Raw genomic sequence first — 12,754 nt, 5'->3', positions numbered from 1 at the left:
AAAGGAGTGGCAATAATTTTAACACATCTTTTTGAGAAAAATTGTATTATTATAATATAATTGTTTAAAAAATATAGCATACAATATAGCTCAGTATTTGTACTTACTTACTTTTTGCTCATCTTTATCAAGGGTGGCAATAATTTGGGACCTGACTATATTAATGGATATGAAAGTGTCCATTAGAACTCACTTGGAAGGATGTCACAGCTGAGTTGTCGATGGAGCTTGTCATCCATCTTAAGAAACAGAGAGAGCTAAGGAGAGGAGAGAGGAATACATTTTATCAACCCAGAATATGCTTATCCCGCAAATGCAATTAGTTGTGGGGATCAGAAAGGATTAAAACAATTATGTCAGTTATGGTAACTCCAAAAGGCTGCCGTGAGATGGACGCCATTACTTAAAAGAAGATGATAGTCAAACTCACATGAATTTTCGTCCCTTCTTCATTTGACTCCAAGTTACAGTGCATCTGAATCACCTGCAACACACCATCAGACCAACATAGCGTTAAGAGTGATAAGCGTACTTTAACTTGCAACACTGTCTCTCACACACAGACATAAACAAATAGAATGAGATACAGACAGACAGACACACACACACACACACACACACAGACCTCACCTTTCTGCTCTCTGTCTCTTGGGGCTCAGGGGTGGGGGTCTTCACCGACTCCACCTGTTCATGGGACAGGGAGAGGGCATGGGGGACGGGGTGGGGCCGCGATAACGCAAAGTTCATGAGGGGGTATATCCCATTCCTGAGGAGGGGGAGTCAGAATGAAGTCAGGAGCCACAGGTGCTACAATAATACACTTCACAAAGACCCTTCACAATGAACAAGGCAGTCCTCTCAGGCGACGTCCTAAATTGCACCTTATTCTCTACATAGTGCACTACTTTTGACCTGAGCCCAATGGGTGAGTGGAATTAGCCCTTACTTGACGTCCTCCAGGAACTTGTCCAGCTCCAAAGGGGACACATGGGAGTACTTGAGCTCCACGCCAGGCCGGTCGCCATGTTTGATCTCTGCCATGAGACCGTTGGGATCAAAGGACTTGGTCTTCTCCTCCACACAGTTCTCTGGGAGCAGGTCTGCATAGAGAGAGGGGTAAGAGAGCTTTACATATTTGCAAATTAATTAGAAAAATGTCTCCACTTCCATTGTAACAACAGATATATCCCACAAAATCTGCATAAGACAATTTTTCAGCTGTCACATGACAAAAAATGAAATGGATGTGGAAATGGATGTGGAAACATTTTCTCTCCCACAGAAATGGCTAGCCTGGATACCACTCTGTTTGTGTCATCATACCACTCCTTGGCATGCCAAACAGACTGGTACCCAGGCAAAAGTATTAGTGATTCCTCATGAAACCCAGACCAATAAAAGACCATGATTTGGGGGATTTTCACAACATGTAATCCAAAGAATGGTCCTTTGGAGGAAGAAATGTTTATATATATTTGACATTTGTATCTAAAAGCATAATTAAGGAATCATTTATCAAAATTGGCATAGTTCTGACATTTTGGTCTTCCCCAGGCCTCCTTTAAGACTCCATATTGTTTAATATGTAAGTGATACAAAGCAAAAATGTGTGTCATATGAAGCTTTAACACTTTTGCTGTAATGTGAGTAGTATTTTAATTACGATAATTGTTTTCTTTCATTCATTTATGAATATTGAAAAATATAAACATAAATATTGAAAAAACATTTTTGATCATAATATTTCACTATATTGTTGAACATAATATACTTTATGGGCATATTAAAGTTCCAGAGTGGGATCTCTGCTACTTTTACAATTATGATCCAACTTGTAAGCATTACCAACAGAGTGAATATGAAAATGGATTCAAAACGTTCACCCTCTACTGGCGATTTGCAGGATGTGCAATGATACAAGTAAAAGGAGGGCTGTGATTGGTTACATTGCCTATGCCAATTTCTCTGTATAAAATGGGCCATAACTTTAAAACTAGCAGAGATCCTAGTCTGGAACTGTGATATGCCCATAGAGTATATTATGTTCAACAATATAGTGAACAATTATTAAATAAAAACATTAGTTTTTTCAATATTCATATTTCTCAATATTCATAAATTAATGTAGGACAATTATTATTGAAATCAAAATACTGCTCATATTACAGAACAAGCAGTAAAGCTTCATATGACACCAATTTTTGCTTTGTAGCACTTACAAATGAAACATTATGGAGTCTAAAAGGAGGCCTGGGTAAGGCCAAAATGTAATAAATATGCCAAATTTGACAGTGCCCGATCAAGCAGGCGGTTCTAAATATATAACTGTCATAGCTGTATGATAAAGAATGCGACTTACACACTTCCTTAAACCTAAAATAAGTAAAGAAGTAATTTTGTGTGGAAGTCAAACTTTCTTTATGTCGGAGACGGACACAAAACACATCAATAGAACCAAGAAAAAGCGCCCTTTTCACAGCGCATCTCCCCTTGTCGATAGGGTGGACACACGCTGTTTAAATGGTCAAAATGTTGTTTTAGACTATCACTAATTTCATGTTATTTTGGGTAAAGTAATTAAGAAGGTGAAATATTTTGGGTAGATGTTCCTAAAACTGATTGTAACTATATATATATATATATATATCAATATTACAAAGTATGAAAAGGCTATATATATATATATATATATATATCAATATTACAAAGTATGAAAAGGCTTACTCATTCACGTCATGAATTCACTATGATATCATCATATTTGAATATGGTTTATTATACTTGTATTATATACTAGATCATGTGGTTTGCAAAGTTTTTTTTTCTTTTACAGCTTTGAGGGGGTGAAAAACTACTACATTCAAAATATTGCCTTTTTGGTTTTATTTCTCAATTATGCTTTTAGATACAAATATTAAATATATGTCAACAATCCATCCTCCAAAAGACCATTCTATGGATGAAATGTCGTGAACATCCCCAAAATCATGGTATTTCTTTGTCTAGGTTTCGTGAGGAATCACTCAAATGGCAATTCCACATAAAGCATGCTGTGTGCTGTGTGCTTTGGGGCTTCAAAGCTGAGGACTGAGGAAACACTCACACTGGTTGCTGATGAGGCAGTGGGCAGCCAGAAGCTTGAGGGAGTGGACCTCAAACAGCACGCGGTGGAATAGCAGGTCGTGGGCTGTGGGCCGCTTCTTGGCTTCATGATGTACACATGACTGGGTGAACTCCTACAAAAGGGAGTGGAGCCAGGTTAAAGCTATGTAGTGCAGTGGTTAGGGTTTGATAAATGTAAAGTATGTAAAATTCCATTTAAAATGTGAAGTTTGATTTAACTTGAACAGATGGTTTTCTGGTCAAGTAACAAGGAAAACTCTATCTGGTTTCTTAGTCAGGTCACATAGTCAGGGAAAACTCCTGCCCCTATTGACAAGGTGTTTGTTTTAATCAAAGAGAGATTTATGTGTTTTTGTGCATTTGCCCACTGTGCTGCTTGGCTATATTTGGGCCATGAATGGAAACATGAGTGAGACTCACTCTCATGAGGGGATCCTCCAAAGACTGGCCTGCGTTGGTGATGGCCTCCTTGGACACAACAGCATCCCCATTAGCCTGGATTTCCAGGACAGCCATCTATAAATAAATAAAGAGATTATGTTAAAAATGGACATCAGTAGTGGTGCATCGGTAAAATGACTGGGGAAGCCAAGGCAGGGGAAAAAAAGCCATATTACAACCTATGTGTCGTGATAATTGCATTGTTTGCTCTATAACCTGCTAGTTCATATGCCTTGACACTATGATATATAGGCCTAAGGCAGAGACAATAAGAAGACACAATGGCAGAATAAATTCAACCACAACTTTGTTTCATCACAAAACCAGAGAGCAACCTCTGTCCGGTGAAGTCCATAAAGCATATTGTATGTAACAAACAGTTACATGACCTACAGCATGGTCTAGCAAGGTAATGTTTCTGACATTTTCAGACTACTAAAGAATTACTGCTTTAGAACAAAGGTAAGTTACCAAGTTGCAAAGAAAACAGGAGCTGCTTCCACTATTCCAACACCATTTCAACATCATCTGATCACCTATGCTTAGTCTAATACAACTAAAAGATACCAAAAACAATTTAGTTTAATCAACGTAAGCTAAATATGATGTGGCTGTCCATGGTACTGATTTATGTGTGTGTGTGTGTATATATGTATGTGTGTGTGTGTGTGTGTGTGTGTGAGAGAGTTTTGTCTTGCCTTCAGCTACTCAACATGGCATCTTATTGGCTGGTTTGCGTGGCTTGCTTACGAGGGAGGATGTTTAAATTATAATTGTCCCAGTGAACAAGCACCAAACCAGCGGTAGGTTGTGGGTTGCAAAGCACTGTACGTCAAAAGTGATTTTTATACTTCCAAGTGATGATTTGAATGTACAATTTATACCAAGTTGTTTGTAAATATTATTAGAACATCACACATAAGATGCAGCGTTTTTTCTGCATATTTGTTGTGCATTTTGTTGTAGAGAATTCCAGCTAATGCTAGCTAGCAACTTACTGTGTCTGGAGGGAGGGGGGGGGGGGGGGGGGTGGGGGTTGTATATTTCGTACAGTGCGTGAGTGCAGAGTTGGATGGTGAGCCGTGCATTGCATGACGTGCCATTTTGTGCTGTTTCTATCAGAATAAATCACCATGACTGGTGCTACAAGTTGGAGTCCGTGTCGATGATTGTACACAACGCAAGAAGAGTACTGTTACCGTGGTGCCGTGACCGTTCTTCTGGATCGGATCATCCTTCGCTGGATTTCCATTTCAGAAGTTCGCTGTGGTTGCCGTTGGAGAATAAGATGAGACGTTGCTCGTGCAGTTTATGGCGATATCACATTTCGCCACAAGAGGGTGCCAGGGCGTCGTTTTTTGATTACTTGAGTTGATGATTTCTCGTATTTATTTTATTTTACCTTTATTTAACTAGGCAAGTCAGTTAAGAACAAATTATTATTTACAATGACGGCCTACACTGGCCAAGCCCGGACGACGCTGGGCCAATTGTGCGCTGCCCTATGGGATTTTATTGAGACTTTCTATATTAATTGGGACTTTATTTTCAAGGATAAACAATATAACTTTTGTGTTACTCGTTTATTTGCAATTCTAATGTATATCTGATATAACTGGGGTGGGTTTTAACAGTGTACTAGATATAGGGTTACATTTGGATAATTATTTAATTCTTATTTATTGACATTTGCATTTTTGTTTTAGTGTGTTGATTTCCCATTATTAAGATGGAAGGTGCTGGGAGAGGTAGGGGTTTCCTGACATTTAATCTGTCACCATCTGTTGGGCTTCTACACACATGCCTAAACTGGAGGGTTTTGATGATAGTTTCCACAGGGAAATGCCCAAGGATGTGAATGAAAGAGGTTTGCCAAATACAGGGAGTGGGGAGGTCTCCATGGATTTCATAGCAGACATTGTATAGCAGGAGACTGAAAAGATTTGGCATGGGTCCTCCGATCCTCAAAAAGTTATACAGCTGCACCATCGAGAGCATCCTGACTGGTTGCATCACCGTCTGTATGGCAACTGCTCGGCCTCCGACCGCAAGGCACTACAGAGGGTAGTGCGTACGGCCCAGTACATCACTGGGGCCAAGCTTCCTGCCATCCAGGACCTCTATACCAGGCGGTGTCAGAGGAAGGCCCTCAAAATGATCAAAGACTCCAGCCACCCTAGTCATAGACTGTTCTCTCTGCTACCGCACGGCAAGCGGTACCGGAGCGCCAAGTCTAGGTCCAAAAGGCTTCTTAACAGCTTCTACCCCCAAGCCATAAGACTCCTGAACAGCTAATCATGGCTACCCGGACTAATCATGGCTACCCGCCCCCACGCTGATGCTACTCTGTTTATTATTTATGCATAGTCACTTTAACTCTACCCACATGTACATATTACATTTTACATTTACATTTTAGTCATTTAGCAGACGCTCTTATCCAGAGCGACTTACAGTTAGTGAATACATATATATATATTTTTTTTATACTGGCCCCCCGTGGGAATCGAACCCACAACCCTGGCGTTGCAAACGCCATGCTCTATCAACTGAGCTACATCCCTGCCGGCCATTCCCTCCCCTACCCTGGACGACGCTGGGCCAATTGTGCGCCGCCCATGAGTCTCCCGGTCGCGGCCGGCTGCGACAGAGCCTGGATTCGAACCAGGATCTCTAGTGGCACAGTTAGCACTGCGATGCAGTGCCTTAGACCACTGCGCCACTCAGGAGTATATTACCTCAATTACCCTGACTAACCGGTGCCCCCGCACATTGACTCTGTACCGGTACCACCTGTATATAACCTCCCTAGTGTTATCTTCTTTTACTGCTGCTCTTTAATTATTTGCTATTTAAAAAAAAAATCTTAAACTGCATTGTTGGTTAAGGGCTTTTAAGTAAGCATTTCACTGTAATGTCTACACTTGTTGAATTCGGTGCATGTGGCAAATAAAATTTGATTTGATTTGTCATTCCATTGGGGAGAACATTGCCTCCTGTTTGGAGTCAAAGGCAAGTGTTGGACATGTTGGGGACAATGTTACCGGGAATGCATGCAGCTCTAGGGCTATGGATGTATCGGGCCTGAACCTGGTGTTGAAGTCTGATATCAGGGAGCCGGTGTACTCTGAAAAGTGCACAGTGCATGAGTGGGAGGATATGGTCATGGTTTACATGCGTAAGAGGGGCGTATCTTTGGTGGACCAAGCAGAGTTATAGGTAGGCTTATGGGAAGGGCCCGCGATGTTGTTAAAGTGGATATACACAGCAATCCCTCTGTTGATTTATCTAAAGGCCCAAGTCCCATCTTTGACATACTGAAACAACATTTTAGTGACACTTTGAGAGCGCTCTAATAACTGAACTCGAGGGTTGCAGGTGTTCAGAAGTCTCACACCACGCCGTACCATCCGATGGGGAACGGGTCCTGCGGAAGGATGAATAGGACGTTGGGAAACATGATCCGGGCCTAGCCGACGAGCGCAAAGCACAGATGGCCTCAGGCGCTGAAGTCCCTTGCGTACAATTGTACAATCCACGAAACCACAGGCTTTGCCCCTTTCCTGCTAATGTTTGGGAGGACGCCAAGACTGCCTGTTGACAGTCTTTGGCTCTGTCATAGAGAACCCAGAAGTTGTCGACTATGACCAGTTTGTTCAGTCCTTGAGGAGAGATCTGAAAGAATCCATGAATACAGCACAGGCATCTGCAGCGAATGTGTTGAAGAGGCATGCTGACCTGTATGACAGAAGAGTCAGAGGAGCACCAGTGGAGATTGGTGATAGAGTGTTGCTGGCAATTTTAGGGGGAGCGTGGAAAGCGGAAGCTTGCTGACCGTTGGGAGGATACCGTCTACCTTGTCACTGGATTGAATGCTGAGTCACACCTTTAAGATTCAGAACAGCTACACTGGACAGGAGAAGACGGTACATCCTGATAATGCCAGTCAACTTTCTTCCTCTTCCCCATGCTGCCGTTGATGATGGAACAGATATGTCTGGATTAACAGAGTCTGAGGACATGAATGACGGCCTTGTGGTCTCAGCTGCCATGGACACTGCAGTGGGTGATGATGATGAGGATGCTGAGTACAGAACAAAAGTGTGGGTGTCTGAGTTGCCTTCTGAAGGAATAGGTGACCCAAGCCTGGTGGGTGGCGTGCGATCCTTGGATGCTCAGGACATTCCACCTTTGGATTCTGTGGAAGATGTACTGCAGCTGGAAGGTTTGCCTCGATCAGAGTCTTCAAGAATCTGACCCGGACCGTAACAGTGTAGTGAGTGAGCTAATTGACCAGTCTGCTTACAATATCCGTACTGACCTACCAAACTCTGACCATTCCTTACCTGATCAGTTACACATTGACTGTGTTGACAGACCCACTATTGCAACACTGTCACTCCTTATGCTGTTGAAGGTACTCTGGGTCGTATTAGGTCAAGAGCAGGAAGGCCTTGACCTAATATTTAAACCAGTGTCGAGACTGATTTAGATTATGAATCAGCAGAAAGTTATCTCTTGAAGGTTAATACAGTGGGGAAAAAAAGTATTTAGTCAGCCACCAATTGTGCAAGTTCTCCCACTTAAAAAGATGAGAGAGGCCTGTAATTTTCATCATAGGTACACATCAACTATGACAGACAAATTGAGAAAAAAAATTCCAGAAAATCACATTGTAGGATTTTTAATGAATTTATTTGCAAATGATGGTGGAAAATAAGTATTTGGTCACCTACAAACAAGCAAGATTTCTGGCTCTCACAGACCTGTAACTTCTTCTTTAAGAGGCTCCTCTGTCCTCCACTCGTTACCTGTATTAATGGCACCTGTTTGAACTTGTTATCAGTATAAAAGACACCTGTCCACAACCTCAAACAGTCACACTCTAAACTCCACTATGGCCAAGACCAAAGAGCTGTCAAAGGACACCAGAAACAAAATTGTAGACCTGCACCAGGCTGGGAAGACTGCAATCTGCAATAGGTAAGCAGCTTGGTTTGAAGAAATCAACTGTGGGAGCAATTATTAGGAAATGGAAGACATACAAGACCACTGATAATCTCCCTCGATCTGGGGCTCCACGCAAGTTCTCACCCCGTGGGGTCAAAATGATCACAAGAATGGTGAGCAAAAATCCCAGAACCAGAAGAGGATTGGGATAATGTCATATGGTCAGATGAAACCAAAATAGAACTTTTAGGTAAAAACTCAACTCGTCGTGTTTGGAGGACAAAGAATGCTGAGTTGCACCATACCTACTGTGAAGCATGGGGGTGGAAACATCATGCTTTGGGGCTGTTTTTCTGCAAAGGGACCAGGACGACTGATCCGTGTAAAGGAAAGAATGAATGGGGCCATGTATCGTGAGATTTTGAGTGAAAACCTCCTTCCATCAGCAAGGTCATTGAAGATGAAACGTGGCTGGGTCTTTCAGCATGACAATGATCCCAAACACACCGCCCGGGCAACGAAGGAGAGGCTTCGTAAGAAGCATTTAAAGGTCCTGGAGTGGCCTAGCCAGTCTCCAGATCTCAACCCCATAGAAAATCTTTGGAGGGAGTTGAAAGTCCGTGTTGCCCAGCGACAGCCCCAAAACATCACTGCTCTAGAGGAGATCTGCATGGAGGAATGGGCCAAAATACCAGCAACAATGTGTGAAAACCTTGTGAAGACTTACAGAAAACATTTGACCTGTGTCATTGCCAACAAAGGGTATATAACAAAGTATTGAGAAACTTTTGTTATTGACCAAATACTTATTTTCCACCATAATTTGCAAATAAATTCATTAAAAATCCTACTATGTGATTTTCTGGAATTTTATTTCTCATTTTGTCTGTCATAGTTGACGTGTACCTATGATGAAAATTACAGGCCTCTCTCATCTTTTTAAGTGGGAGAACTTGCACAATTGGTGGCTGACTAAATACTTTTTTTCCCCACTGTATGTGAATACAGAGGGTCAATGGTATTAACATATTTTATTTGTTTTGTTTTTACATCATTGTACGTGATGATTAGAGGTTCTGGTGGTAATGTAACGGATATGTCTGCTAAATGACTAAAATGTAAATGTAAATATGATAAAGTCTCTTATGGTGGTTTATTTTATTACTTGGATGTTTTAAAGTCACTGAGTGTACTTAACATCTAACAGGCATGTTTACCTATGAGGGCTAAGGGGATTGATCAACCACTTTTCACTCTAATTCTCGTGGAGAATAGTCTTAATTACTGGAATATTTAGTGACTGTTTTAAAGCAGGGCCTGCATCCTTGATATACACAGCTTTACCTTTTAGTTTTCTCTATTAGGTGGTCTAAAAATATATTTATTTTTTCTCTGGATTATTCTGTATATACACTACCGGTCAAAAGTTTTAGAACACCTACTCATTCAAGGGTTTTTCTTTATTTTTTACTATTTTCTACATTGTACAATAATAGTGAAGACATCAAAACTATGAAATAACACATATGGAATCATGTAGTAACCAAAAAAGTGTTAAACAAATCAAAACATTTTATATGTGAGATTCTTCAAATAACCACCCTTTGCCTTGATGACAGCTTTGCACGCTCTTGGCATTCTCTCAACCAGCTTCATGAGGTAGTCACCTGGAATGCATTTCAATTAACAGGTGTGCCTTCTTAAAAGTTAATTTGTGGAATTTCTTTCCTTCTTAATGCGTTTGAGTCAATCAGTTGTGTTGTGACAAGGAAGGGGGTGTATACAGAAGATAGCCCTATTTGGTAAAATACCAAGTCCATATTATGGCAAGAACAGCTCAAATAAGCAAAGAGAAATGACAGTCCATCATTACTTTAAGACACGAAGGTCAGTCAATCCGGAATATTTCAAGAACTTTGAACGTTTCTTCAAGTGCAGTCGCAAAAACCATCAAGCGCTATGATGAAACTGGCACTCTATTCTACATTGTAGAATAATAGTGAAGACATCAAAACTATGAAATAACACATATGGAATCATGTAGTAACCAAAAAACCATATCAAAATATATTTTATATTCTTCAAAGTAGCCACCTTTTGCCTTGTTGACAGCTTTGCACACTCTTGGCATTCTCTCAACCAGCTTCACCTGGAATGCTTTTCCAACAGTCTTGAAGGAATTCCCACACATGCTGAGCACTGATTGGCTGCTTTTCCTTCACTCTGCGGTCCAACTCATCACAAACCATCTCAATTGGGTTGAGGTCGGGTGATTGTGGAGGCCAGGTCATCTGATGCAGCACTCCATCACTCTCCTTGGTAAAATAGCACTTACACAGCCTGGAGGTGTGTTGGGTCATTGTCCTGTTGAAAAACAAAAAGCGCAAACCAGATGGGATGGCATATCGCTTCAGAATGCTGTGGTAGCCATGCTGGTTAAGTGTGCCTTGAATTCTAAATAATTCACTGACAGTGTTACCAACAAAGCACCCCCACACCATCACACCTCCACCTCCATGCTTCACGGTGGGAACCACACATGCGGAGATCATCCGGTCACCTACTCTGCGTCTCACAAAGACACGGCAGTTGGAACCAAAAATCTCAAATTTGGACTCATCAGACCAAAGGACAGATTTCCACCGGTCTAATGTCCATTGCTTGTGTTTCTTGGCCCAAGCAAGTCTCTTCTTCTTCTTGGTGTCCTTTAGTAGTGGTTTCTTTGCAGCAATCGACCATGAAGGCCTGATTCACGCAGTCTCCTCTGTCTGAACAGTTGATGTTGAGAGGTGTCTGTTACTTGAACTCTGTGAAGCATTTATTTGGGCTGCAATTTCTGAGGCTGGTAACTCTAATGAACTTATCCCCTGCAGCAGATGTAACTCTGGGTCTTCCATTCCTGTGGCGGTCCTCATGAGAGACAGTTTCATCATAGCGCTTGATGGTTTTTGCGACTGCACTTGAAGAAACTTTGACTGACCTTCATGTCTTAAGGTCGTTTCTCTTTGCTTATTTGAGCTGTTCTTGCCATAATATGGACTTGGTCTTTTACCAAATAGGGATATCTTCTGTATACCACCCCTACCTTGTCACAACACAACTGATTGGCTCAAACGCATTAAGAAGGAAAGATATTCCACAAATTAACAAACACCTGTTAATTGAAATGCATTCCAGGTGACTACCTCATGAAGCTGGTTGAGAGAATGCCAAGAGTGTGCAAAGCTGTCATCAAGGCAAAGGGTGGCTATTTTGAAGAATCTCAAATCTGAAATATATTTTGATTTGTTTAACACTTTTTTGGTTACTACATGATTCCATATGTGTTATTTCATAGTTTTGATGTCTTCACTATTATTGTACAATGTAAAAAATAGTAAAAATAAAGAAAAACCCTGGAATGAGGAGCTGTGTCCAAACTTTTGACTGGTAGTGTACATGTTGGCCTAGATTTAGTCTAGATTTGACAAACAATAGCCTTACTTCTAGGATCCTCTGACTTCTTCCCGTGCCCAATGTTTGCCCAATGTTTAGAATTTTGCTTTTCATTAATAAACAGGCATCAGTAAAATGCTTTGAATGGTTTCTGTTAATTTCCATAACCATTGTCATGAATTATATAATGCTAATATTTATAATATATTTTACTTTTTTAAGATCTTCCATTCACCCTTGAGAGGAGTCGATTTCCTCTGCGTCGGTCATACTCAATGACAATTAATAATGCATAAGGACAAACATTTGACAAAGTCGGCATATACCTTCCTGCCCCAGTCTTCTCTCGTGTGGCATTTTCCAGAGCTCGATCATTCACATACTTATTTGTCATTCAAACAAACCTCAACCCAAGGTAAATTCCAAAGGAAATACATCACCCAAAATATTGTTTTGAAAGACGTGCTGTAAAGAAGGTCTGTAGCAGGATTTTGGTGTTATGTTTGTGTGCCTGTTCATGGTAGGTATTTGGGTATCAGAAGCCACTGTTTTGATTATGAATGCTAGACAGGTGATGTGTGTGCTACTGTTGTGGAATTCACAATGCTATAGGCCCTATTTCCTTACCACTGTAATGTAGCCCTTTTTTTAAAGAATAACTTTTAGAGAGCAATAAAAAAAAATTAAGAAAAAAACTCTACATTTCCTGATGGTAATCCTTTCTGTGGCAAGGATTGTCACAGAACATATTAGGCCTACCATGTAGGCCTACACATTTAATTGGGCGGCAGGTAGCTTAGTGGTT

The 12,754-nt window shown here is 41.0% G+C and overlaps 1 protein-coding gene across 1 annotated transcript in view; it reads right to left on the bottom strand.

The window, feature by feature from the left end:
- The window catches only part of LOC311109079 (nuclear receptor-binding protein 2-like), a gene marked incomplete at its 5' end in the record, with an annotated part of 69,203 nt that overhangs the window by 1,032 nt on the left and 55,417 nt on the right, over window positions 1-12,754 (bottom strand). Inside the window, 6 exons of the mRNA XM_084151884.1 lie at window positions 194-257; window positions 431-484; window positions 631-766; window positions 947-1,100; window positions 3,104-3,236; window positions 3,544-3,639. Of these exons, the coding sequence (XP_084008010.1) occupies window positions 194-257; window positions 431-484; window positions 631-766; window positions 947-1,100; window positions 3,104-3,236; window positions 3,544-3,639 (637 nt within the window). The remainder of the gene's footprint in view (window positions 1-193; window positions 258-430; window positions 485-630; window positions 767-946; window positions 1,101-3,103; window positions 3,237-3,543; window positions 3,640-12,754) is intronic.

The sequence above is a fragment of the Coregonus lavaretus genome (assembly GCF_964263955.1).
Source record: "Coregonus lavaretus genome assembly, chromosome: 34".
Classification (NCBI taxonomy): Eukaryota; Metazoa; Chordata; class Actinopteri; order Salmoniformes; family Salmonidae; genus Coregonus; species Coregonus lavaretus.
Note: the sequence above shows the minus strand (reverse complement) of the source record. Positions and strands in the feature narration are given on the sequence as shown.